The 27,665-nt window shown below is 25.3% G+C and overlaps 4 protein-coding genes across 19 annotated transcripts; all 4 read right to left on the bottom strand.

The window, feature by feature from the left end:
- Positions 1 to 43: 43 nt before the first annotated feature.
- On the bottom strand, positions 44 to 3,678 carry LOC122711903. The gene is made up of 2 exons (XM_043931079.1): positions 3,410 to 3,678; positions 44 to 2,810 (listed from the first exon to the last, which is right to left on the bottom strand). Exons 1-2 carry the CDS (start codon positions 3,452 to 3,454, stop codon positions 2,556 to 2,558), a joined length of 300 nt encoding a protein of 99 aa, XP_043787014.1. The 5' UTR covers positions 3,455 to 3,678; the 3' UTR covers positions 44 to 2,555.
- Positions 3,679 to 5,964: 2,286 nt separating this feature from the next.
- Positions 5,965 to 10,705, bottom strand: LOC122711825 (uncharacterized protein PF11_0213-like). Its single transcript, XM_043930916.1, has 3 exons — positions 9,907 to 10,705; positions 9,621 to 9,827; positions 5,965 to 9,397 (listed from the first exon to the last, which is right to left on the bottom strand). Exons 1-3 carry the CDS (start codon positions 9,989 to 9,991, stop codon positions 6,192 to 6,194), a joined length of 3,498 nt encoding a protein of 1,165 aa, XP_043786851.1. The 5' UTR covers positions 9,992 to 10,705; the 3' UTR covers positions 5,965 to 6,191.
- Positions 10,706 to 11,022: 317 nt separating this feature from the next.
- Positions 11,023 to 13,137, bottom strand: LOC122711906 (translocating chain-associated membrane protein 1-like 1). Its single transcript, XM_043931082.1, has 7 exons — positions 12,843 to 13,137; positions 12,365 to 12,541; positions 12,175 to 12,290; positions 11,890 to 12,102; positions 11,698 to 11,807; positions 11,302 to 11,589; positions 11,023 to 11,214 (listed from the first exon to the last, which is right to left on the bottom strand). The coding sequence occupies exons 1-7, from the start codon at positions 12,972 to 12,974 to the stop codon at positions 11,117 to 11,119; spliced, it is 1,134 nt and encodes a 377-aa protein (XP_043787017.1). The 5' UTR covers positions 12,975 to 13,137; the 3' UTR covers positions 11,023 to 11,116.
- A 315-nt stretch (positions 13,138 to 13,452) lies between these two features.
- LOC122711831 (ATP-dependent 6-phosphofructokinase) lies at positions 13,453 to 23,800 on the bottom strand. Of its 16 annotated transcripts, none has more exons than XM_043930932.1 (20): positions 23,340 to 23,525; positions 22,453 to 22,614; positions 22,248 to 22,360; positions 21,628 to 21,745; positions 21,381 to 21,532; positions 21,124 to 21,313; positions 20,842 to 21,052; positions 20,564 to 20,672; positions 18,916 to 19,104; positions 18,635 to 18,825; positions 18,465 to 18,540; positions 18,064 to 18,090; positions 17,938 to 17,958; positions 17,602 to 17,706; positions 17,317 to 17,523; positions 17,068 to 17,220; positions 16,663 to 16,987; positions 16,357 to 16,579; positions 16,125 to 16,289; positions 13,453 to 13,762 (listed from the first exon to the last, which is right to left on the bottom strand). In XM_043930932.1, the coding sequence occupies exons 2-19, from the start codon at positions 22,547 to 22,549 to the stop codon at positions 16,148 to 16,150; spliced, it is 2,649 nt and encodes an 882-aa protein (XP_043786867.1). In that variant the 5' UTR covers positions 22,550 to 22,614; positions 23,340 to 23,525; the 3' UTR covers positions 13,453 to 13,762; positions 16,125 to 16,147. The 16 variants fall into 16 exon arrangements, with proteins under 16 accessions (XP_043786867.1, XP_043786872.1, XP_043786874.1 ...); XM_043930937.1 differs by lacking the exon at positions 13,453 to 13,762 and having other exon boundaries at positions 15,891 to 16,289; positions 22,248 to 22,274; positions 22,346 to 22,360; positions 23,340 to 23,524; XM_043930939.1 differs by lacking the exon at positions 13,453 to 13,762 and having other exon boundaries at positions 15,891 to 16,289; positions 22,248 to 22,274; positions 22,346 to 22,360; positions 22,453 to 22,537; positions 23,340 to 23,523.
- Between the last annotated feature and the right edge of the window lie 3,865 nt (positions 23,801 to 27,665).

Here is a 27,665-nt window from a genome sequence, read left to right as displayed (position 1 = left end):
GCGATATATATGATACAAGAGGTACGTGTACAAGAGCGAGTAGTGAGTTTAAAAATTATTTATTATTCGACTCGATTCGTCGAATTTTTCGAACGAACGATTATTTTGTACAGTATGTATATATACATGTGAACGGATTATTGTAAATAGTGGAAAGTGATCGAGCTCGTACTTTTTCCGTATTTCTATCTTTTTTTCTTTTTGTATTTTGTATCATTGTAATGGACGCAATTTGATCGTTTGCCGATCGTTCGATAAAAATCGAACGATCGTTCGAATGATCGAACGCGTGAAAAAGTGCCATTAAACGTATCACTGCGTACGTTCTCTCTTTCTCTCTCTCTCTCTCTCTATATATATATATATGTATATGTGAAAAAAAGCGCTCAAATATTTTTGCAATAACATTTTGTAATAAAATAGAGATTATGAGAAATGAAACGATTATAGCAGGTATTCATTGCATCCAATCTTTTCTTTTTTTTACAGCGTTTCACGATCACGAAATCGATCGTTTATAATCAATACTTTGCATAAATTAATCAATACGATTAATCGCTAATTGATTAATTTATAATAGTAAGTAATATTTTCACGCTCGTACTATTTTTACTCTCACTTCTTATCTGTCCCACTTTTTGCTCCATAACTGTAATTTGTCTGTAATGAGAAATTTTGCCAACCATTCTTATGCAAACATTCAGTTTTGCAGCTTGCAGAGAATGAGAATGAGAAATAAAATAAGTATCCCGGTGTTCCTCGAATACGAACCAGTTTTGCGAGCAGTTAAACCTTTCGTTAGAGAATACATTGGCAAAGTGGGAAATTCGCGGGGCTTTTAACGATCGATGGGAACAATTAGCCGCTGCTGGTTTTTACAAATATTTTAAAAAGCTACCTGGGGAACCTAATTATCGTTAGGGAAGAGGAAGAATAGTGCGTGGGCACGTGGCCATTGTTCGAATACCTCTTCCAATCCTTTGCAACCATGTGTAAGTGCGTGACAACTCAAAATTCATCCGTTTCCATGGAACGTTGTTAGTCGTGTATTTTTACGTAGGCAGTTTTTTTACCCTTTAAGAAACTTTCGTTCGATCGTTAGGTACTAGGTGACTAAATCGATCGTAAAAGTGCATGTATACACACGCAGGAGTATATATATATATATATTACCCCTTTGATCGTGACTGCAACTACATTGAAATTGAACGGCATATATTATACTTATTTACACATAATCTGGTGATATACATAGATCTGGTGATCTTATCGCAAACGAAGGGAAACCGAAGTTTATGCAACTATACTAACGACAGAAGTTGTAAGAACATCGATAATCCTCGAGAAAATTATTTTATTTATACGACATTCGCATCCGTTAAAAAGTCACAGCCTCATCGAACATACTTACATTAAAAGAATCGAGACTCGTTCATATATCTATGTACATATCGCACATATCGTGTAACTATATACATAATAATTATACATAAAATTTATGTGATTTTTCTATATACATATCGTGTACAAATCGTATATCTAAAATCATAATTTTCGAAAAATATTTTACGAAAAAAACGAATAAATGATTCGATACAATCAATTTTTTTTTAGTTATATAAAAATTATGCAATTTGAGAACAATACTGTGAGAAAAATAATATTATATACCTTGCATTCATTGCAATGCACTTTAACATATATAGTATGTATTCTATATTATTTTAATTAAGCAGTGAAATTTTCAAAATTAAATCTATTCTACTACAACAATGATATTTTTATGTACATCGTGTGAGAAAATATAATATTTTCACGGAAAATATTTTCAACGACGAATATCTTAATATCTTAAAATTACCTCGCTGGTAACAGATTATCGACAGATAATTCGTATATACATACGCGTACATCGATAGTTTTTAAAACGATAGAAGAAGATAAGAAACTTCTTTTCTTTCTGCACTTTTCCTCTTTTCTCTCTTTTGATTAAACGATTAAAGTATTTATCAAATTGAGATGATAAATAAATAAGTACTAAGCAAAAAAACTAATATATAAATCGTGATATACATATAATCGTTCTGTGGTAAAACTGATAGGTATATCGTCTTTTATCTTTTATATGAATAGTTCAATATCATAAATAAAAATAACTATATAATAAGCTTAATTTAGAATGTGTGCATATTTATAATAGTATAATATCATTTTGAAAAACGCATTAACCTATTATGAAAAAATATAACCTCTTAAACGGTTCGTTGCATTAATCATTATTTAAAAAAAAGTATCTTATTTACGTTTGATAAAAGAATGTGATTTTTTATGGTCCTCTCAAAAAAATCTTTATGAAAATATATATATATATCATAAAATAATTAAACGAATTCGACTATTTTATAAAATGGATTGCAAACGTCCTCGATGTTTCTCGTCGATCTTTTCATAGTAGATACATACTTTTGAGATGAAATATCTCGAAGTTGTATTAGTGAAAAAAAAAGATAAAAATAATTATATAGATGAAATATTCATCGTAATATCGTCGTATGTTAGATCATCATTTCGTTTTCTATGTTTTCATTCCGTTGATTCTCTTCGTATTCGTCGCAATAACAACACATCGAAACGCTGTCTTCAGAATTATCGGCAACATAAGTTGTGAATGTATCGATACTTTTTGTATCCAGAGATAATAAAGACCATGAAAGAGATTCCGTTTCGTATTCCGGTATAGTCGAGTGCCAAGAACTCAAATTTCGTGACTTTTTCGCTTTGCGACTTTTTGTCGATAATTTCTTGATAGCCTGCAAATTGAAGCAACAGCTTGCGATATACATACACATACTACCATATATATTCATTTTCTTTTATAATAAGTCAGCAATGAAAAAAAAATCGTTGAATAGTGCAATAAAAGTATAAATAAAAAAAGATTATGAGAAAATGTAGCTGTTTTAAAGTAAAACGTAATATTTTAAAGTCAAAGTCATTAAACATTTCGAAGCGATTCGATATGCGGTAGTGAATATATGTATGTATACATATATTTAGAAAATAAAGCATATGTTCGTGCAAGTTAGATATTTGCAGTTAAACGAATCAATGTTCAGAAGGACAAAATCATAGTAACGAAAAATTTACATAATCACAATATAAAAAAAATATATTTTTAGTATAAAAAAATTTAATAAAGAAAAAAAATAGTTAAAGAGATGCAGACTTGTCAATATAATAATTTGATTGATAAAATTGATATTTAATCAAAATAATAAGAATAGCTTAGTGATCAGGTTAACATTATGATACGCGAGGCTAAAGAAATTAGGTCGGCCAATGCGCCAGAAACGTGCGTGCATGCGTGCGTACAATAGAATTGGGAAAAGGATAATTGTCATCGTCTTACCCTGAGGAGTCTGCGACCAGATTTGGTTAATAATTTTCTCAACATATCGATGTTAAGCTCTCGACTATATTTCGATACTATCCGAATTTTGTCAGAAAAATTGAATGCGACAAATGTAAAATTGATTTTTGACCAATGTGAACTCTCACCGTGCCAACGATTCGGTTAGATGCGCACGCCTCGGCGTCACGCGACCAAATACCGCTCCGAGTCAGTATACCGTCCTATTTATCAACTCAGTTTGCCTGATGTTATCGTATCACACCAAACTTTTCTATCCCCACTCTAATACCCACTATGTATTATTATTACTTTCGAATAGAATCGCGTTTATAAATATTTATTTATACAAAAATACAAATCAAGGAAGGATAATTAAATAAGTTATATATTTTCATCAATTTTTTTTTTTATCAAATATATACGATTTTTTTGAAAATTAAAATATTTCAAAATTTCTTTTCTATATATTTTTACGTGAAAAAAAATTCTTTTTTTTTTTCTTATTCGATACACAAAATATCAGTAAAAATGCAAATTATAAAAATATATATGACTACAATGTAATATACTTATAAAGGGAAAGATCGATTTCAAATTTATAAAAAATAATTGAATATAAACTTCTATAAATTTTTATATTAATGTGACAAATTATATTCGAGATATATACTATTTGATATTATAAAAAAAAGTAATCACATATTGATATTAAAATTTTTTTCAAATAGGAAATAAAGAAAATCTGTTATAAATAAGTATATAAGCGATTGTTCATCATGATAATTATATAAGCAAGATCCATATAATTAAAATTCGAAAACAATGAATATCAAAATGAAGTGACAAGAAAGAAAGAGATAGTTAAAGAAAAGAGGTGTTCATTGAAAAGTTGAAGGGTGATCGGCGCGTGGCATGGTCGCGTGTACGCATGCGCATACGCGAAACTAGGAGCAATACATAGTACTATATACGCACGTGCGCGACGTAACGCGTGTGAGCGAAGTTGTTCTCACGCAGCGACACGCGTCCACCATCTCCCTAATGCGTACGCCACGTGCCATCTCGATGCACTTACGGAAAACTCATAATTGTCATAACATTCGAACTAAGCTCGCTTAAAAGAACGCCAATATCAGTTATTCGATGTACAAAAGTACCCTTCTTTATAAAACCTCAATACTTTTTTTGAGATAAATGACTACTTTCTTTATCTTTTTACTTACTAACTTCATAATATCATTCTATCTATGATACTTTCATTTATTATTTTCAATTATCAAACGATAACTTTTTTGATCGTGAAACATCGATCAGATTTTCAAATATTATTCTGCGAAAAAATAGGAAAATAAAATAAAAAAATCTAAAATCATTCAGATATAAACAAGAATAAACATACAATAATTATAAGATTATAAGATTATGTCATGCATTATATATTTGACATCATCATTTCAACTAATAATATCAGAAGATTATTTGATCCAAACTAAACATTTGTAAAAAAAAAATAAATAAAAACAATTGTTCGGAAAAAATTTTTATATTTTATATTTTCTTAAAAAAAAGAGATGAAATAAAAAAGAGAGAAAGAGAGACTAGTGATTTTGATTAAATAAGAAAGAGCGTAATAATTTTTGAGGGAAACAATTGCCGATAGCGATAGAGTAACGAGCGACGCGTGCCATGTCACGTGTCCTACAAAGCGCACGCTCAAACATTATATTATACATAGTATATAGGAGGTGGTGCGCGTAAAATAAGTCTCGACTAATTGCATCGACTGTTCCATTAGAGATTAAACTTCAAACGAGGTTTGGTCAGATTCGCTCGGTTAATTAAGACAACTCACCCAAGTATAAGTCTACTTTGTATTCTTTTCATACGAAAGAGAAAAATAACACCGAATATCCCATAATCGCCACATCATGCCGAAAATCACGAATGTCTATTGTCTGTCTACTTTGTAATCGATTAAACAAAGTACATTATCCAAACAAATGCTCAAATAAACGTGCACATTTTCTGACAAAAATGAAAATTTGTTCTTCTAATAAGAATCAAATGTTGTAATAGCGTTGTAATAAAAATTATTTATTTTAATGCGCCATATAAATTAAAGAGATAATCAGAACTATTTAGAATTGTTCTTTTCACATCGCATATTGCTTAAGGTTCATCAATCCGATTTTTTAAAAATTATATATAAAATATTTTTAACGATAATCTTTTTTTCTATGTCAAATATTTCACTTTAACTTGTCAATAGAAAAATGAAATGATAATACATATGATTTCTATTTTATGTAATGAAAATAAAAACATCTAATTGCATTACTAATTGTCATATAGAAATATAAAAATATGAAAAAGAGAAAAAGAAAGAAAACTAATTTTAATATTCCATAATATTGATTGATTATTGTATGAGAAATGTAACAATTCAATGTACAAAATTTTCAAGCAAAAAGAAAAAATATTCAAATTATAAAAATAAATAATATACATACTTTTATTTAGATAGCTTCACAAAAATTATTTACATAGAAAAATTTAATGGAAAGAAAAACTATTTCAATAAACTCAATAATTTCGTAAAAATATAAATAACATTTTGATTTTCACTTCATAAATTCTTTTTAAACATAAAAATAACTTATTTATCATATTCCACAATGTATGCACTCCGATAAATCATAACTATAATAATCAAAAATTCCACATTTTTTTATAAAATATAAAAATATTGGTGATACGTATATCAACAAATAATAAAATTTTAAGAGTCAAGAAGAGGCTCGTTTAACTTGTTCGCATCATATGGTATATTTTTCTTGTTGCCTGGTAATAACATTGGCACTATTTTAACGCGAAGTTCATACAGAAAGAAATCCTGGCAAAAATGATAAAAATCGTTCCGTGTAGAAATAATACCGAGACGTGCCATTTCTTTCATTAAAGCATACAATTCGTTTTCATAATCTAAATACGATTTACACTTCATAATAAACTTCGTTACATTGGATAATTGATGTATAAATTTTTCGGAAACCAATCTTGTTTCCAATTTAAATCTCGGTTCCATATATTTCCACAAATATTTATAAAGACGATCAGTGATCCACGGTTGAGGACGAGGTAGTCGGGGAGCTTTATATTTCTGCCCATTCACCAAGAAAGCTCTATGAATTTGTTTCGTTGAACGATCTCGCTTTTGTAATGTTTGCAACTTTTTACCTCTTCCAAACTCTTTTTTTCTTCCTTGGAAAAATGACTTTTCTTCAAATTTCACCTTATTCGTTCCCATGCTAGCCATTTCCTTTTCTTTCACTTTTTCTAATTCTCGTCTTATTTCTTTTACTTTTTCTTCATCGCAAAGAATCTGCGATGCCGGCAATGCATCATTCGGTGTCAAAAAATTTCTAATACTCCTTTGCCCCTTTGAAACATTGCTATCTTTGTCAATACGAGATCGAGTCACCGTTGAAATAAAATTTGTAGTTTTATTCGCTACTTTATCATTTTCTCTAACTTTTTGCTTCTTATTATCAGACAAAAATGATGCGTTTGCAATGGATTCTCGTTTTGATTTGTTCTCAATTTCTTTCGATTCAGAAGTAATAGGTAAGTTTGATTCGTTAAAAATTTTGCTTTGTCTCTTTAAATACGTATCCACCGATTCGTTCTGCAATTTGCTTTTCTGTTCTTTTGAAATATTTCTATCTTCAATGTGCTTTTTAATCACCGATGACATTAAATTTTTAGATTTATCTGATTCTTCGTTATGATTTTTCTCAATTGTTTGCTTCTCATTATCAGACAAGGATGACATATTTGCAATAGATGTTTCTTTTGTTGATTTTTTTTCAATTTCATCTGATTCAATTTCAAAAGTAGTAGATAAATCTGATTCATCGAAAATTTTGTTTTGTGTCTTCGAATACGTATCCACCGATTCCTTCTGTAATTTATTCGAGTAATCGTTTTCTTGTTTTTTTGAAATATTATTATTTTCGACATACGTTCCGATCACCGATGATATTAAATCTGTAGATTTATTTAATGATTTGTCATGATTTTTCTCAATTTTTTGTTTCTCATTATCAAGCAAGAATGACGCGTTTACATTCGTTATATTTTTTATCGATTTTTTTTCAATTTCTTCCAATTCAATTTCAGAAGTATTAGATAAATCTGATTCATGAAATATTTTGCTTTGTCTCTTTGAATATGTATCCATTGATTTTTTTTGCAATTTGTTCGAATTTCTCGGTTCTTTTGAAATATCTTTAATATTTCTTCTGATTACTGATGACATTAAATCTTCAGATTTATTTAATGCTTCGTTTTGATGATTTTTCTCGATTTCTATATTAATTTTAGAGGTGGAATCTTCTAAATCTGATTTTTTGTAAATTTCGTCGAAACTTTCGTTTTGTTTTTTCAAATATTTATGCATCGATTTTTTTTGCGATTTATTTGGATTATTGCTTTTCGTTATGTCTTCTCCATCTTCAATTATATTTTCTCCGATTTTATCCACTTCTTGTATTCTATTTAAAGTCCTAGAAATCCGTTGCGTTGTATTTTTAACTTCTTCTTGTTCAATTCTACTCACAGACGGAGAAATTGAAGGATTATGCAATTTATGTAAACGACTACTTCTTCGTATATTTTTATTTTCAGATGAATCAATTTTTGTTGCTTTTTTTACCAAAGATAATTTTTTTTTTATATTATTCAAGTTCTTGTTTTTCGCAATATCTTCGATTTCTTTTTCTGAATTATGTAAATTCTTAGATTTTTTCTTAGGAATATCTTCTATATTTTTGGTTTTAGATTTATCGATAGATTGTTTCGATTGTATGGATTTTGCCGATATATTAATAACATTTGTATTATCGTCTTCATCTGACATTCTTAAATGAAAATCTATTAATTCGTTTTCTTGTCTATTTACAATTCGTTTATTTTTGTCTTGTATAGATGAATGTAAATTTTCTTCTTCTGATAGATGTAATGAATGTTTTAATGTGGATAATGTATCGTCATTTTTCTCAAATATGTCTTGAAAAAGATTCCTTTTTTGATTTTTTCTTAATTTTTTTAAAAATTTGGATTTTGATTTACGAACTTTAGAAAGATCATGATTTGTATCTGATGTATTATTCGATGTAATTGATTTATCAGTTATTGCTTCAGAAATTTCTGATAAATTCAATACACGTTCTGCATCATCAGCCACTGTATTTTCAGAAATTTTATTAATGGTTTCTTGCTTTTCAAAAATATTTTCAAATAGATTTTCCTTTACATTCTTATAATGACGTGTTAATAACTTAGATTTTGGTTTGAGTATTTCAGAATTTGTATCACTATTGTTACTTTCTTTATTATTATTATGTATAAATGAACTAGTACCTTCAAGTATTGTACTCTGTGCTTTTGGTATTGGGAAATGAGAGAAATTATGTTCGTTATTAAATGATAATGAAATTTGATTTTGTAGTATTTCATTAGATTCTGAAGTTTCGGTCACTATAGGAACTAAATATTCTGTGGATATTTGTGCTCGATCTTCATTATCAGAAGATATTTTTGAAGATTTTCTTTTCAATGGTGTTTCTAATTGATTTTTTTTTAATACATTAACAAATATATTGTTATTTTGATTTTTGTTTTTCTTAAAAATACTAGGCTTCATCTTTAAAATATCATTAGTGTTTAGACTGTCACTCAAATTACTTACTTGTATTTCATTTGATTGTTCGGCATTAAGATCTATTTTATCACTCAATGCAGATTTGTTTATTGAACTTTCTTTTCCAGTTTTTTGTGTAAATTCAGATGTAGTTATAGAATTATTTAAAGCATGTAAAAAAATATTATCTTCGCTTCTTCTTATTTTTGAACGTAAAAAATACTTTCTTTTTACAATTTTTGATTCTTCTTCAGATTCAGATGTTAATATATTGTTAATTGATTCTAAAATATAATAATTTGTTATTAATTGATTATAAAATATAAAATAGTAATTAAATTATATATATATAATTAATTATATAATTAATTATATATATTATATTTTATAATCTATTATATAATTAATTATATAATTAATTATATAATTAATATATAAATATCATTTTATAATATGTATATATGTATATATTTCATATATTAAGTGCATTATCTCATGTATACATACCTTTAGTTACAATATTTTCATTCACTTTTGAGGAATTTGATATATTTGTAACTTCAAGTGCTTTCCACCATCCATCTGTAACTTGACTTGTTTTTATTTGAGAGTTAGAATCTAATTGACGGCTTGTTTGATTTAATATATTCGAAGCTGTGGAGGGTCGGATTGTATTATCTTCCAAATTTTTCCACCAATCAGTAGTAGTATATTCTAAAATATAGGCATTATAATATATATTCAATCTATAATACTTAATCAACACAAAACTGTCAAAAAAATATGAACGAACCATCACTCGAAATATCAGAATTAGAATTTAAAATTGTAGAACTATATCTGGATGAACGCCTGTTTAAACTCTTTCTTTTAGCCATTTTTAATAAATTTTATTATTTCAATTTTTTCTAAAAATTATCATTTTTCATATTACGATAACTAGATACAGTTTTAGGTTAAATTTTAGTTTTAAGAATAAAAAATTTGTAAGATATTTTTATATTTTCTGATAATATTTAACGAATAAAATTCAAAAATAATAATTTTAATTTTAAAAATTTATGTGACAAAAAATTACTTTGATCACTATAATAATTCTTTTCACGATTCACAATCATCTAAGTATCCATCCAATGAAAGAGCATAATGAAAGAAAGGAAAACATAGGATAAAAACTATGAGAAACGCCATTTTTAGAATACCACAAATGAAATATATACAAAAAAAAATAGTAGAAAAAGGATAGCGATACAGTTCCAATTGACTGTCAGTGCCATCTTTTAATTTTCAAATTAAAAAAGTATTTAAAAGAGATGGCGATAATGATCAATTCTTACTATTTTCTTTCTTCTAATATTTATTTTTTTTATATATTCTACATATATATTTCATTTGCAGCATTTTGAAGACAATGCTAATTTCCGAATTTTTACCTGGTATCTGTTTTTTTTCTATTATTTTTTCTCCTTGTCTATTATATTTATACTTGTGTAAAATTTATGCACTTGAAGGAAACGATTCCAATATTTAATTAGTTTTATAATTTTCTTTGTCTAATCTATTGATAAAAAATTTAACAGAATTTTTTTAATTCAAATTTTATATGAGATATATATATTTTATATATAAATTAGCTATATAAATGCATAATATATAATATAATGGATTTCTATTAAATAAAATATTCATAAAATAAATTTAACTAGCTTTATATAATAAAAAATTGTTACATATTACATTATAATATTTTAATATTAATATTTTAATATTATAATATTTTATTGTAATATTTTAAATATTTTCTTTTTTCAAAGTTGACAAGTTAATATAATTAATGCAAATAAGAAACATGCTACAATAATATCAAATCATATTTTAAAATAATATTAAAATAATAACAATTTTCATAAATATTAATATCAGGAATCCTATTTATAATACATAGATAAATGAAATAGGTACTTATAATCAGCCTTAAATAAATCTCTTACTTTATTGAATATTTATTTTACTTTTGCAGATGAACGAGATCTAAGATTTTTTTTAGTTGCTTGATCAACTTCTGGTAAATCATCATCTTCAGACATCATAGATTTTTTTCCTAAAAATAAAATTTAATGTACTTTTCAAATTAAATATACTTCAAACTAAATGCATAATAAAAAAATTTCTTCTAGATTCTGCTTACCTTCTTTTTTCTTTGATTTTTGTTTTGATTTCACTGCTGTTTGTACAGGAACTACATTTTCTCGGGCGCGCTTAAGTTGTCTCGAAATAAATATATAAGATAAATAAATTTGGAAAATAGCAATATAGCTTAAAGCTGTGAATCGTATAATTGGAATATTAAAATTTCCAACAGCATAGTCAAATACACTTTCCATTTGACCTAAACCATAAAGAAACACTAACATTGCAATAGTTAGTGTTGCGATGCGTACAAAAATGTATGTTGAATTTGCAACAAGAAATGCCACTAAAAATAATTCCATCATTTTATTTAAAAAATAGATGTAAAAATATTTTATATTTTTAGATGCAAATAATTCATATAAAATTATATTTTCAATGTGATCATACTTACTTTTTGTTATTTTTTCTTTTTTGCCCACAAAATGAATAAGTCTAGCTCCATGAAGCATAGCATCTCCTATATAATGTGGAACTAATAGTAAAATACCTACTTGCTGGAAACTATTTAAATAAGCAAATATTAAAAAATAATATAATTAATAAAACATTGTATAATATATCATATATAAAAATTATGTCATACTTAAAAATATAAGCTGCAAGAATGGAAAGGAATCCTATAGTTGCTTGTACAATTCGAGGTGGTATATCTTCCTTCTTCACTCTTTGAAAATATAATTCAGGATAACAGTGTAACCAATAAGCAAGTTGTCCAATAAAGAACAATTTTGAAGAAAAAGATAATGGTATTGGATATTCCTTCCATAATGAAATAATATTTAATAACAAGTTTTCTCTAAAAAGATATATAATTTTTATTTTAATTATATAAAAAATAATTGCATATTTAAAGCAATAAATATTTTACCTGATAATTATGTCTATACCCCATATAATAGACAATATATAAAATAAGACAAGTTGACTGGATTCATTAAATTTAGCAAGTTTTACTTTGCTAAGATGTAAACGCTTTGAAACTTTCTAAAATAAAATATAAATATTATTTTTTTATAAATATTAAAAATAACAAATTTATAGAAATCAATGTAACTTACATCAAAAATATAATCTTGAAATACAGCATGCATTACAATTGTTATTAAAAAGGAAAAAAATACAGCACATGCATCTTTCCAACCAGTAGTATATTTCATTGGCATAGTTGGATCTTCAACATCTGAAGTTATATTGTGATGAATAGCAATAAATGTATATGCCCATGGTGATGTTGCCTAAATAAATAATTAAAGGTAAAGATAAAATAAATGATTCAAGTTAAAATAATTAATAAGAATATTGTGTTAATAAATTTAAATTTCATTTAAGTTTGCTCAATTAGTTAAAGTTAATTTAATACTTATTTATTAACTAATATCAATAATAATAAATAACATATGGTCACAATACGAATAATAATTAAAATTAATATTAGATATAAATTGATTGTTAAATATTAATTGAAATGAAATAGTAATATAAAATGAAAAGAAGTCATCAAATCAATATGAAAAATGTCATTGACAAAATTAATACCTGTATCATTAGACCCGTTACGAAAATCATAGCCACGCAAGAAACAATATCTCCATGATTTTGAATAATGAATTCATGACTGAATATAGGAGGATTTTTATTTGAATTTTTGCGACCTTTTATTGCAACCATCTTTTGCAATATAAGCTTTTTTTTTGATTTCACACTGTCAATATTTCTATATAATAACGAATCACAGCACTGCCGTCAAATAATTAAACATGTAGCATGTACTTAATTGCCAGTAACCTACACATACGCATACCTGTTGAGAAGTAATACATTAAACATAGGCCAACATCGAACAATGTGGCGCTTGCTGTCTTCACTTGTTGGCACTACGTAAATCAAAATAATATTGAACATTTATAAAAATTATAAACATTTATGTATTTCTTCTATTTTTATAATGTTGATTAATATATTAATTTTTTTTATAATATAATGAAAATTGCTTTGTTTAATAATACTGTATTTATTATTATATGGATGCTATGTTGTTTTTAAGTGCGACAATTATTATAATCGTAATCATAATTATATCAATGATATATTTCGCAATTTCTATGAATAATGAATCATTCATAATAAAATAATAATAACAGTAGAATTTATAAGATACATTTTATTAATAGGTACATTTGATTAGGTACATTTTCAATGGTCACAATATCCTTATGCACATATTCATATGTATTTCTTGTTCTATAATTATATAATATTATATAATTACCACAAATATTTCATAAATATAAAGTTTAAATATCTATTTAATAAATAAATACGTCAGTTGCAACAGTAAAGAGAAAATACATATTTAACAATTTAATATCAGAACGAAATAATTTCTAAATTTCATATACATTATGCCAGAGATAAACTGTAAAATTCATTGTCAACAATGAGTCAAAAATATATTTCTGTAATCGTAAAAATAATACTTTTCCAACATTATACCTTTATTGTATTACTAGTTTATCATTAGTGTTATATGACATTAACATTTATATATATAATGTTTGTACATTATGTTTGTCAATCAACATAATTATTAATGGATCATATGATTTTTTTGTTATAATGCTTTTAAATGAACACATATGATATATGATAAAATACTAATCACACGTAAAGTTATACAAAATACATTTTGTGTGTATAGTATTTATATTTTTATACGCAAAAACCTATGCACTTACTGTAGTATTAATATTTTTTATTCTTTTTATTTTAAATTTTTATAATTTCTTTTATATATATTCCAATGCTATTTTATTTATTCGCGCTTACTTTAATACATGAATATAAGTGCTGTTTAAGTTTCGTTTTGTTTATTAGGCCACAATAAATTTATATTTTTAACAATCTTATATGAAGGCAATGCAAAGGAATATCTTTTAAATTGTTATAATCTTTTTATAAAGATTATTTTCACGGATAAAATTTTGCTTATACGAACAATTATTTTTAACAATAAATAGATATTGATTTTAAATAAACAATGTGCATAATTTTTTTTTATAAATAGACATATAATTTTATTGTTATTATATAATTAAACTTAATTTAGGATTCCATAAAAAATACATATTATACTTTGTATATACTTATTCATGTCATATTTATAAGAAATATTTTATCTCAAATATTTAATAAGTAATTTGATTGCTGTTACATAAATATTTTAAGAACAATGACCAGGAATGTAAGTGCTCATTGATATGATAACATTGTAATCATTGCATAATTTGTATTTTATGTTAAATGGACGTGTCGCTTAGTTTCATAAAAGTGTATTAGTATTTTCTACATGCATTGGCAAACTTTAATTAACATTATTCCATAATATTCATATCATTTTTTAAAGATAAATAAATCAGTAAAATATCATGATCATTTATATTAAAATAACTTACTTGGAACTAGAACTTTATAGGAATTGTATGTTTCTATATTTGAGGAAATAATTTCAAGTTTAATATCTGTACGATGATAATACGAGTACAATAATAACATGAATTAAATCTAAATATTCTTGTGGTCACAAGCCTTAAATCTTAGCAAAACCTTTTAACGTTATATGCAACCAGTAAGACTTAGGTTTTTAATTTGTCCTAAGTATCGCTTGTCGTTGCAAATTATGTTTTGAGGTAGACAAGTATATTCTTTGAATAGCTTTTCATAGCTATAGGTAAAGCTAAACCAAATGATAAGTTTCCATTAAAGAAAGATGCCACATTATGTTTAATTTTATATTTCAGACCACAAATATAGTCTAATAGATTTACTTGCAAAATTGTAAAGTAGCCATGAAAGCTATAATTTGATTTTTAGTTCAAATTGTTGCAATTAAAAAATTTAAAGAATACAATATCTTCTAAAAGCGATTTGCCATTCTAATGAATTTCTGTTAAAGCTTAAAAAAAAAAAAATTAGATAACATAAATATCATGCACTTTTAAGATTCATACAATTGCAATATAATTATTGTGATTGGTATCAAATTTTTAAATAGACGAGAATAAAATCCGATGTCAAATATATTAAAAATGTTCATAAAATCTAAGATTTGAAGCTATTGCATTCAAATGTCGTATCGAGAGATAAATGTCATTAATTGTATTCATTTTTATCATTATATTCATATATAATCGTTATATCGAATGCTTCTTTATTATATTATAACATTTAAATGTTTTATATCATTTTAATATTTATATTTTTGTTTATTCTATTTTTCGATGTTTTCTCGCGCTTATATATTATGTTATTCTAATAACATTCAATATAAATAAGAATATAATTTTCAGTTTTTATCTATGAAAATGTTTTTTAAATGTTTCAATATCTTCATTTTCTTATATTACTAATATATAGCTTACCTTCATATTTCAGGTACTATATTTGTACCTACTTCTTACTTAACTTTAAGCCGCAATCAAAATATATAATTACATTTTTTTGAACAAAATATTAATCTATATTTTGTGATTATAGCAATAATATGAAATAATTTACTATTTATTAAAACAATTCACATTAAAAAGATTAAGTTATTAGCGCGCATTTTATTATTATGTAATTGAATGTATAAACGATACGTGTGTGCATGATACATTCTGATTTTATGTTAACCTACTAATGTTTGCAGAATATTAAATTCTATGATTGTATATCCAAAGTTTGACATTTTTTCTCTCATAAATATCAACGCAAAATAATTATTGTAATGTCATACAATACTAACAAAATCTACTATGAATAGTGTATATGAAACATTACCTTTTACTGCAAACATTTGTAATTTATACAAGAGAATCATTATCAACATCCATTTCTTCTACAGTGATATAAAGACCTTCTTCCTCATATGTAGATTCGTGTTTTGCTAAAACTTTAAGTAATGGTCGTAATTTCATCCACCATTGATATGTTGGAATGCGATGTCTAAAAATTTTATAAAACATTATTAAATATTTTTAATTAAAATTAATATTAATATATTATTGCTTACTCAAAATCCGTCATTTCAAGAAGTTCTGCAAATGGTGTAAATTTATAATGTTGTCGCACAATACCAATCATAACTGCACTATCAGCATCCATTGCTGTTACTTTACCATTAGCATCAGTATTTTTTTTTAGTTGTTCACTAAACCATTCAACTGCTTTAGAACCCATTTTTGTGCCCAAATTTCGATCAAATGGAGTTGGTGAACCTCCTTGCTGCATATGACCTATAAAAAAATTTGTAAACTTGATAACTTTTTATTGTTTTATTAAAAATATAAAATTATAATATTTATTCCAATAATAGTACCAATAATATTCATTCTACAGCTAAAGAGGCCTTTTCCTTCTTCACTAAAAAGTCTTTGCATAAAATCTGTACTATAATTTAAATTTGCATTTTCATTTCTTAAAATAAGACCTCTCTGTACACCTTCAGACATTTTAGCAGCCATTGCAATAACATCTTGATTTAAATCTTTAATATTAAACTTTTCCTCGAAAATATATGCTGCATCAGCTCCACCAGCTAATCCAGCTAGAGTAGCTAAATAACCACAATATCCACCCATAGTTTCAATAATAAATACTCGACGCTTTGTACCTTGTGCAGATTGACGGATTCGATCACAGATCTAAAAATAACAATATTCGATCATGAGAATTTTGTATCAATAAATTTATTATAAAATATACTGGATATGCGAAATCCTACCTCTGTAATTTCATTTAAAGCAGTGTCACATCCTAATGAAAACTCAGTTCCTGGAACATTATTGCTAATAGTTGCCGGAATCATCGCAATAGGAATTCGAAATTCTTCAAATTTGTCTCTAGCATTAATAAAGGTAAGTCCCGTTTGATAACCCTTTTAGAAAAACAGTAATAATAATATATTATAATAATAAATAAGCTATTTTAAAAAACATAGTTTACTTTAACATAGTTTAAGTCTAATCATTACCTCAAATCCTCCTACAATAAGTAGAGCTTGAATTTCATATTCTTTAAGTCTTTGAGCAATCTGTGTTAACTGCTCCTCTTTTGGTGGAGCACGTTTAGTTCCTAAAAGAGCACCACCTTGTGATACCCAACCAGTGACAAAAGGCCAATCCAATAATTTAAATTTTCCAGTCATAAGACCTAAGATTCCATCACAAATACCATAAACCTAAAATTTATCATGAAATTTGCATCATTATATTACAAAAAAAATTTTATAAATTTTAATTAATTTTATTAATTTTACCTTATCTCCTCGATAAATACAATTTCTAACAAAAGAACGCACAGCGGCATTCATACCACAAGAGGGTGAACCAATATGTATTACACCTAATGTATAATGGCAACTCTGTAACAAAATTCAACATTAATTATTATTATTATTATAAAAAAATTTTATATTAATTGATATAGCGTGCACATAAAAAAACAAACGCGTTCTGTATTTGAACATGGTGTTTAATATTTAGATTGAAAGGCATTATAATGTTTATTTTTATTTTAATAAAAATATTACAGTTAAATTTATTTAGATCAAAAAAAAAAAAAAAATATCAAGATTTGAAATTAGTTAACTCACTTGTCCATACAAAGTGAATTGCTAATAAAAAGAAAAAGATAAAAATTTCAAAAAAGCTATTTATAATTTTATGAAGCATCAAAATGTAAAAATATGTACACATATAGCTTTTCAATGCAGATTTACCTTTGTTAATGTGGGACTGTTACTTTCCTGAAGCAATATTAAATAAAAAATATAATAAAGATAAATTTTCATTTTAAATATATTCTAAATTAACCAGAATTAAAAATCTTCAAATGTATTGTATAATCTTTTATATCCTTTATATGTAATAGTTAGAAAAATTTATTTAAATATCTTCTTTGATTGTAATAAATATATAAATAAATATATAACAAATAATTTTAACCATTCAAAGGATAAATAATACTATAGAAATATTTTTTTTTATTTTTATTTTAGTGTTTATTTCAACTGAGACACTCTATATATTTTATTATTTCGAAATTGATTATTTCAATAATCATATGTCTAAAAATTTTATAGAAAATTTTAAATTTATATTATATATAATTTTAACATACCTTGGGATGGGTACATTCTATAGGTGCTTTCAAACGGGTCAACATTTTATATGTTTCCAAATTACGAGCAAATCCTCTAAAAATATTTATATTATTATAAAAAATATTATTATAAAATAGTGTATAATACAATTTTTAATTTAAATATATTTTATAGAATAAAGACATACTTTCCACGAAGTTGAACTGCGAGATTCCAATTTTTATCAGCCATAGCTTTTGCTACTCCCTTAGTACGTCGAACGCATTCCATAAGAGGTAATCTTACAGCTTGATTACCATTTAATGTAACAACACATGCTTCAGTGTCTGGCTTTGCTTCCATTAATGCCATTACTGCTTCTGCTCCCATTCGACAGCCCTATTATTATTAAATATAATAAATATTTTGATTTTTCAAAATAAACAAAAAAAATTCCATAACAATGTGAATATTTATATAATAACTAACCAAAACTCTATCAAAAGCAGATGGATTACCACCTCTTTGAACATGACCAAGAACAGTAATTCTTGTATCTTGTTGTAGCTTTTCCACAACAACTTTATGAATTTTTTCAGCAGTAATTGGTTCACCATTTCTATCTAATGCACCTTCAGCTACAATTATAATATTAAGTCGTTGTCCCATAAGTCTTTCCTGAAATTATATATATTTTATAATTGATAAAAATAACATAACAATTATATAAGTTTATATAAAAACCATTTATACAACACATTTAATTAAAAAAAAATAATCAAAGATAGAAGAAGGAATAGTAATATAATTTTTGACATTAATATTTTAAGTTATATTACATACCAAACATTCAATTAGTTAAATTTAAAATTAAACAATATTATACATTAACAATATATTAACAAATTAACAATATTACATACAACTTATTAAGCAAGCATAATTTAAGTTAGCGTACAAAATAGAATTACAAATGAATTATAAGAAGCTTACCATTATGAGCAAATTAAATTGAAATGAAAATATATATATTCCTCCTTTTACTAATAAAACAAAAAAAATACAAACTAAGATAAAATATTTATTAAAATAATTGCATTGTAATATTAAAAAATGAAAAATATAGACAATTTTATATTTTAATCATAAATTATTTAATTTTAGATTAATTTTATAACCGTTTAAAAAATTAAAAAAAAAAAATTGCGAACCTGTAATAATTTTTTGCACAGCTTATTTGGCCAATCTTGTTCAGGTGGCCACTCTGGGATGAACACAAAATCAGCTTCAGAACATATGGCTGCCACTAGGGCCAGGTAACTGTAATGGTATGTTATAAAAGCTAGCTAAAATAATACATAACAATATAGTAACTATAGTAAAATGATTTCATTTTGAATTGATAATGTGAAAATAATAGATAAACTAATAAAATATTATAAATTTGTGAACAAAGGCTTAAATTATTTAATAAATAGTTTTTAATATTTGCAATAAATTGTTGCTGCTAAGAGAAATTTACAATATAAATAATAGGAAACTATTATAATTCTATTATACCTAATATATTCCTATCCTAAATATTTTTATAATTTAATTATTTTAATACAGGAGCAGACACACATTTAATGAATTCAAAAAAAAAAATAAATTTAATAATTTGGCTAACAAATATTATATTATAAAAAAGCATAATTTATTAAGGAAAAATATATAATGATTGATCAATGATTAATAACGTGCCTGTTGCACAGCTTTGCAAAGTTCCTCAACCCAATTATCTGTTGAGGGTACTTCAGGTATAAAGCAATAGCATGCTTCAGAAGATAAACAAGAAGCTAACGCCAGATACCTGAAAGACTTTACTTCTTATTAAATTCATACTACATTGAATTATTTTAAAATTTGTTTCTATCCTTAAATATTATTTATATAAATGAAATTTTTGATTTAATGCTATATATTTAATGTTTGTAAGAAGAATAAGAATTATAAGAAGAAATAAAAGTAACATTAATAACATAATTAAGCAACTAAAAATACATTAAAAACAAAAACAAATTATTAAATTTGTTAAATTAAGTTAAAAGGAAACAACACTATAACAATAAATTTATAAAATTCCTAAACAACGTGCCTGCCCCAATTTTTTACATAATTTATCAGGCCAGTCAGCAGGAGGAGGTGATTCTGGACAGAAAACAAAATCTGCTTCTGCCGCTAAAGCACCCACAATTCCCAAATACCTATTCAAAAAGTTTTATATAGAATATAAAATATAAAAACAAATATTTTTTTAATTTATAAGATATGAATTTGTTTAATACTGAAAAATTAAATTTTTCATTTTATTTATTTATTTAAAAAAATAAAAATTTTTTAAATTTTATTAAAAAAATTTAACAAATAACTTACCCGCAATGCCGACCCATAACTTCCATTATGAACGTTCTTTGATGGGAATATGCTGTACTAACAATAGCATCGATACTTTCGATAATACGATGTAACGCAGAATCAGTACCAATAGTCATGTCAGTTCCACAAAAATCATTATCAATAGATCCCACTAAACCAGCAATGTGTAAATGTTCATATTTTTCTACTTGGTCTATTGTAATTTCTCCTAAATAAACAACAATAATAAAGTATACAAATATATTACAAAAATAAAAATATCAAAACTTTTTTACTTACCTTCCTCAGCTAATTCTTTTAATAGGGTTGACCATTCTTCCTTAAATATATTTGCACCAGTAAGTGAACCATCACCACCTATTACAACTAAATTACTTATTCCAAGTTTTACTAAATTTTTTGCAGCTTTTTTGCGACCAGAATGTTCTTCGAAATCATGACATCGAGCAGATCCTATTACTGTACCACCCTAAAGTAAAATCTCAATTTAATTTAAAACATAACAATATATAGACATAGATATACATAATACATACTTTATGTATGATAGAAGAAACAGATGACCAAGTAGCTTCTTGAATATTTTTTCCACCATCTACCATACCCTGATAGCCTTCTTTAATAAAGAAAACTTTACATCCAAGATAAATACCCATTCTAACAACTGCTCGAACTGCTGCATTCATTCCTAAAAAAAATTTTATTTTTGAAATTTATCAATCAAACATGTATATTGATATATATATTTATTATTCTGTTTTATTCTATTGATTCATTTTATACCTTGAGAATCACCTCCACTGGTAAAAACTGCAAGACCTTTGTCTTTATGACTACCAGGTTTTATAAATCTCCGAGCTGCTAAATCTTCTGCCATGTCTATCCAATACCACTTGTATTCCTACAATATAATTCTTGTACCTATTTTCTTGCAAACTTTCAAATCAAACAAAGATTTCAATTCATTCTATTATATAATACTATTTATTAATAATAATTTTATTAATAAATACTATCAAAGTAATATATATATACAATGTATTTTATTAATAAATACTAATTTTCATTTATTTAATTTTTATTGTTATCAATGTTACATTTTATTATATATTATTTAATATGTACTTATATATTATTATAAGAAAAAAATTGTAGTTTTTTATTAGTAAATAGATTTAAATCTTTTTTATAATGACAATACTAACTGATAAATTAATTCTTTATTTCAATTTTTATAATTTTTATAATATCATAATTATTTATTTCAATTTTTTATCAGTATATTAAATATAAAAATTATACATATATAAATTATATAAATTAATATATATAATTAATGTATAATTATATAATTTATACATAACAGAGAAGTATATGCCCACTAAGCTCTTATAATAGCTTACTTGTGGAAGCGCCATTGATTCCAAGCTCTGAATATAAATTCTTCTTTTATCATTGTTATTATTATAAAAAGACATACTAGCATTTAAGTCTTCCTTACCTTGTTCTTTGTCATCTAATAAAAAACTTAATATTACTTTCCGAAATTATCATTGATTATGTCTTAACAATGAAATAAATTTTATAATACATATTATAATATATTACTTTGTATTGTAAATGGAATGAGAAAAGAAAAATCTTCCTTCTTCGATTCATCTTTGATTGTGCAAGGACATTGCATTTCATCATTCTTTATGGACATATTTTAAAAATAAATATACAAAAAATTTAAAAGATAATTTCTATGTCCTAAATAAAATATATAACCTAAAATAAAAAACTATTAAATATTATAAACTACATTTATTGTTATTAACATGAACATAGCATCCGATTTATGAGAATCTTATTACCAATATTTACATAATAATCTTCTTCTGAATATTTAAAACATTTTTATATTATGTATATAACTATTTTACATAAAAAAATGATTAATAGTTTTTGAATTTAAACATTGTTTAATAATCAATGAAAAATCATAAAATTTGTGATATAAAATTATAGAATCTAATTTTCATTGAATTATTTAAGATCGTAATTATTTAAAAATAAATAATAAAAAGATATTACCTTAAAAAGGTATTTTTAAAGGACATACAAAACGTCATTGATAGTCCTTCGTATTTTAAAATAAAATAGCATATGTTTGAAGAATCAATAGAATCTGGCACATTATCAAATTACTGTGCATCAAAACATTAGAACAACGGTAATGCATACAGAATAGATTATTGAAATTAAATTTGTAAATAACGTAATTTTTTATATATAAAAAACAAATGTCAATTTAATATAAAAAAATACACAACTTAATGAACTTAATAAAATAATTTATTAATTTTTTAAGTTAAAAATTAATAAAAAATAATAGTCTATTGTAACAATGTATACAAGATACCATCATTGTCACTGACAATTAATCAGTCAATTATTTATTATATATATGTTATAATATGTATATGTAAGAAAATTGAACATTTTCAACTTACCAAATAAATATATATCCAATTACAATGAGAAATAAAATATGAATGTTAATTTAAAACTTTTTATATTTAAAATTACTTATACTTGAAAAATCTACGGTGTTCACTTTACATCAAACACTTCTTTCGAGACTTGAACTAAAACTGAAGGTGACCTTTACGTGTGCTTCGACACGAAGCTCCCCACCAGTAATATCTGCTAGCTCTTAGCACCCCACCCTATGTAGTATTAAATTTAGGAAATGGCCGTAGATGGTGTTAGTGATACATAATAATGATGTGAGTTGATGTTAGTGATACAATGTTATCTTCATGTTCGCTAAATTATTTTAAATTTTGTCTATTAAAAATTTATAAAATTATTGTTTTTTATTCTTTGTTAAACTAATTTTAATTTCTTTTATTATATACAAAAATTTATCGATAAAATAATTCATATACTTACATCTTTATATATTTTAAAATAGTAAAACAAGTCTTGATTCAATCATTATTCACTAGATAGTTATCGTCACAACTAAGTCAACGCAATTTATTCTAATAATAATCTGAGACAAAATGAATCTTGAACGTCATAAATAATAATACTTTTACGTCTCTTCTCTGAGCGTTGAGTTATTTTTATTTTTAATTATATTATTTGAAAAAGCAAAATTCAAAATACTTATGTTACTTATGTACTTATTAAATTGATTGATTGGTTAATTAATTTTTATCAATTTTTATCAATTTGTATATTATGTTTAATTGATATATTGATTATTAAATAACAAATAATCTTCATTTGCAAATAATTAGTAATAATAATAATGCTGAAATTAATTATTTTTATCTATTAAAATAGATATTGTTATCAAAAATTTAAGGTATTACCACAATAAGATATTATTATTGCATATAAAAAAAACATTGTTTTTGATATACAGTGAATAGTGAAAATTGATTTGAAAGGTGACAGCAATATATTCATTATTCGCCATATATATGTATTCTTTAATTCTTCATTTTTAGTTGTTTTATATTTTATTTCTAAATAAATTCTATTTAAATTTTATATAATGACTTGTTATTTTAATTCATAATTATTATAATTTATTTCAATGATTACTATTTGTAATCGATTAAAACGAAATTAGTCTACAGCAAATATGTAGGCCAAGGTCTAAACCTGGTCTTATGATCACAGAATGGTGTAAAATTACTTTATAGTAATTTGCATGATCTTTCATTCTAATTTCAGGATAATTTTTACTATATGTTATTTTTAGGATATGATTGAAAAAAATTTTCACGTTTAAACATTATAAACTATTATTTGATTAATTCAATTTTATACAATCAATTGTATTTGTTAAAAATAAAGAACAATCATAGATATCCAAAAGATAAAAAAATTTTTAAAATTGAAAGAAAATTCAAATTGTACTTCTATCGATTATGTTGATTTCTGACAAATTATACAAAATCTTGTATAATTATTTTATTGTAAGACCATTTTCTTTGAAAAAACGCGAATGTTACGTATTATTTCATAATATTACGAAAAAATTATAAATTACAACGCGAGAATATAAGGATCTACACACCGATACGTATTAAAAGCCAACTAAATTACTGTATTTCTGTAGGCGAATATATAAACATACATATCTTTATATAAATTTCAAAAGTTAACAAGATACAAACAAGATATCGTAAAATTATTCAATTGTTAAGTTTAAGTCAATTTTAATTATCAAATAAATATTAAAACGTTATTTTTGTTTTTATTTCAAATTGATTAGACTTAAACGTATATTGTTAATAATATACAATTTGTTTTATTCAAAACCAATACCCTCCATTTCTAGATTTTTATTAATTCGAATTTATCAATATTGAAAATAATATCAAACAATTTTCATTTCACATCTGATCAAACTTAGTATCTTACCTATCTTATAATTCTCTTCAATATCTACATGCGATGAATCTTGAATCAACGAAGATAATTATGAAGCTTGCGAACATGAAAACAGTAATAATAAATACTAATCATAAAGAAGAATTCTTACTGTATAGGAACATTGTGCTTACATCTGTCTAACCTTTTAAAATCATGTTCTTGAAATCTGTGTTTAAATTTAAAATATTATTAAAAATGTAAGCGTTATATTACGCTTTTGGAATTATTGACTCAATATTGTATATATTGCCCTTCCAAAATACCTGATAATACTGCGAAGCAGGACAATCGAGATTATTTTCTGAGACATTTTATCAGAATTTATTATTTCGTGTAAACGTTTATAATAATTATAATTTACAATTACGACGTGATTGATGATAAATACAAATAGAACAACATAACTTGGGACAAGGGAACTAGGGAAATTCAGCGGATGAATATTTGAGATTGCAATGGCTAGCTTTTCCCACGAATAGAGAAAAAAGAGAAAAGAAAGATAGAGGGATGGAAAAAAGGGAAGAAACAGAGCCAAAGAGAAAAAGAAGGGAAACGGAGAGGAAAGAGGAGGGAGGAGAGGGAGGGGGGAGAGAGAAGAGGGCCGGGGAGAGAGAGAGAGAGAGAGAGAGAGAGAGAGAGAGGGAGAGAGAGAGAGAACAATTTTAGGAATTGAAATATATAAAGATTAAAGTGAAGAATAATATTTCACCGTTTGTTATCTTATTTGTGATACGGTGATAAATATTTCAATAATCAAATTACAAATCTAAATTTTTGCGATGATCGGATAAAAAATAAATAGAAAGATTAATAAAGAAATTGAGCGCAGGAAGAGACCAAATAAGAAAATCATACAACTTATACATCATTTCTTTGTAACTTCTTTTTATCTATAAAGTAAATTTACGACAGCGTTATAAAGAAAAAAAAAATATGATACACTCGAAAAAAATCATAAATATATAAGGAATTAAAGAAAATTAAATCGATTATTATTAATGTTGCATATAGTAATAAGAATATGGGAACATATTTTGAAACGACAATTGTTTAGGAGTTCCAAAAGGATCAAGAAAAGGAAGAAAAAGAAAATTAAATTATTAAAAACATGCTACGCGAGAACAAGACTAGTGTTGAAAAATAATACGATTGCCCCAAAATGAATAATGGCAATTTTGAATATCTACTCGAACTCGCCCAGCTGGTCCATTTCTAATTGGATTTAAAATCTAAAATCCGTGAAAACCTTTCCGTATAATTTTAACATATCATTCTTATTTTTCAGTCTCTCTCTTGCATCAGCCACTAACACTTGCGTAAAATAATAGGAAAAACATGTTCTTCGTTTAATATTAAAAAAAAAAAAAAAAAAAAAAAAAATAAAAGCATTAATCATGGTTTTTGTGAACGAAATCATAATCCATGGCTATTACTATCGATGTTAACAAATGTAGGAATTACAGAAATCGAAATCGATCTTATGAATATATCTTTTTGTAAAATCAATTCGACTTCATACTCCTACTTTCATTCATTCATCCTTCATTATTCAATACGATAGAAACATGGACATATTGAAAAGTACAACATATTTGGAAAACGTTTACCCACATAACGCACGTTGTAATATCGATTAATCGTTATTTGTTTCCATATGGTAAACATTTACGTATATTGTATGTGTTTGTGTCTTTATATGTAAATCTATGCTCGTGTGTTTAGGGTAAGCGCGCGTATTTTACATACACTTAAAAAATATCCATGCATACGAGACGAAGAATACGTCAGAGAAATTCATTCTACCGAGACAGGTAGATTAGGACCGAAAATGGAATGGACCGAACCAGAGGCGGATGGTGGATTTCAAAGGAATTAAACCGATTTCTATGAACAAAACAGAGTAAAAAAGAAACGAAAGCGAACAAATATTTAACGTTTATTTATTTTTAATATCGTAAAAAAGAATTGGTTTTAACATAGAAACAAATGGAATTTCGTTTATTCGATCGATGAAAATTAGGAATCGTTACTTAGAATTTAAGTAAAATACAAAAAGGACTTGTCGTAATTCTGAAATAATTAGAAGCACTAGATTCATACATATATACATGTTAATCCGCCCCTGGACCGAACGTATCCGTTGCATTTGGACGCGTTAATTTAAATTTATTATTTGACTTTTCCCATTTTTAAAATGGTAACGTTCGTCCCTTTTATCGAGGTTTCGGTCGAGCCGATCACAGACCGTTACACGTCTCTGATCTGCCTTTTAAATCTGTCACCACCAGATATCAGAATGAAATCTTCTTGAACTTTGTATGGTATACGTGATCGATCGATCAAGATTTACAACGGAGCTTTCAACCTTTAAAAAACGAATGAAA

Source organism: Apis laboriosa, unplaced genomic scaffold (genome assembly GCF_014066325.1).
Source record: "Apis laboriosa isolate Shangri-la unplaced genomic scaffold, ASM1406632v1 scaffold18_cov149, whole genome shotgun sequence".
Classification (NCBI taxonomy): domain Eukaryota; kingdom Metazoa; phylum Arthropoda; class Insecta; order Hymenoptera; family Apidae; genus Apis; species Apis laboriosa.
The sequence above is the reverse complement of the archived record's forward strand: the minus strand, read 5'-3'. Positions and strand labels throughout refer to the sequence as shown.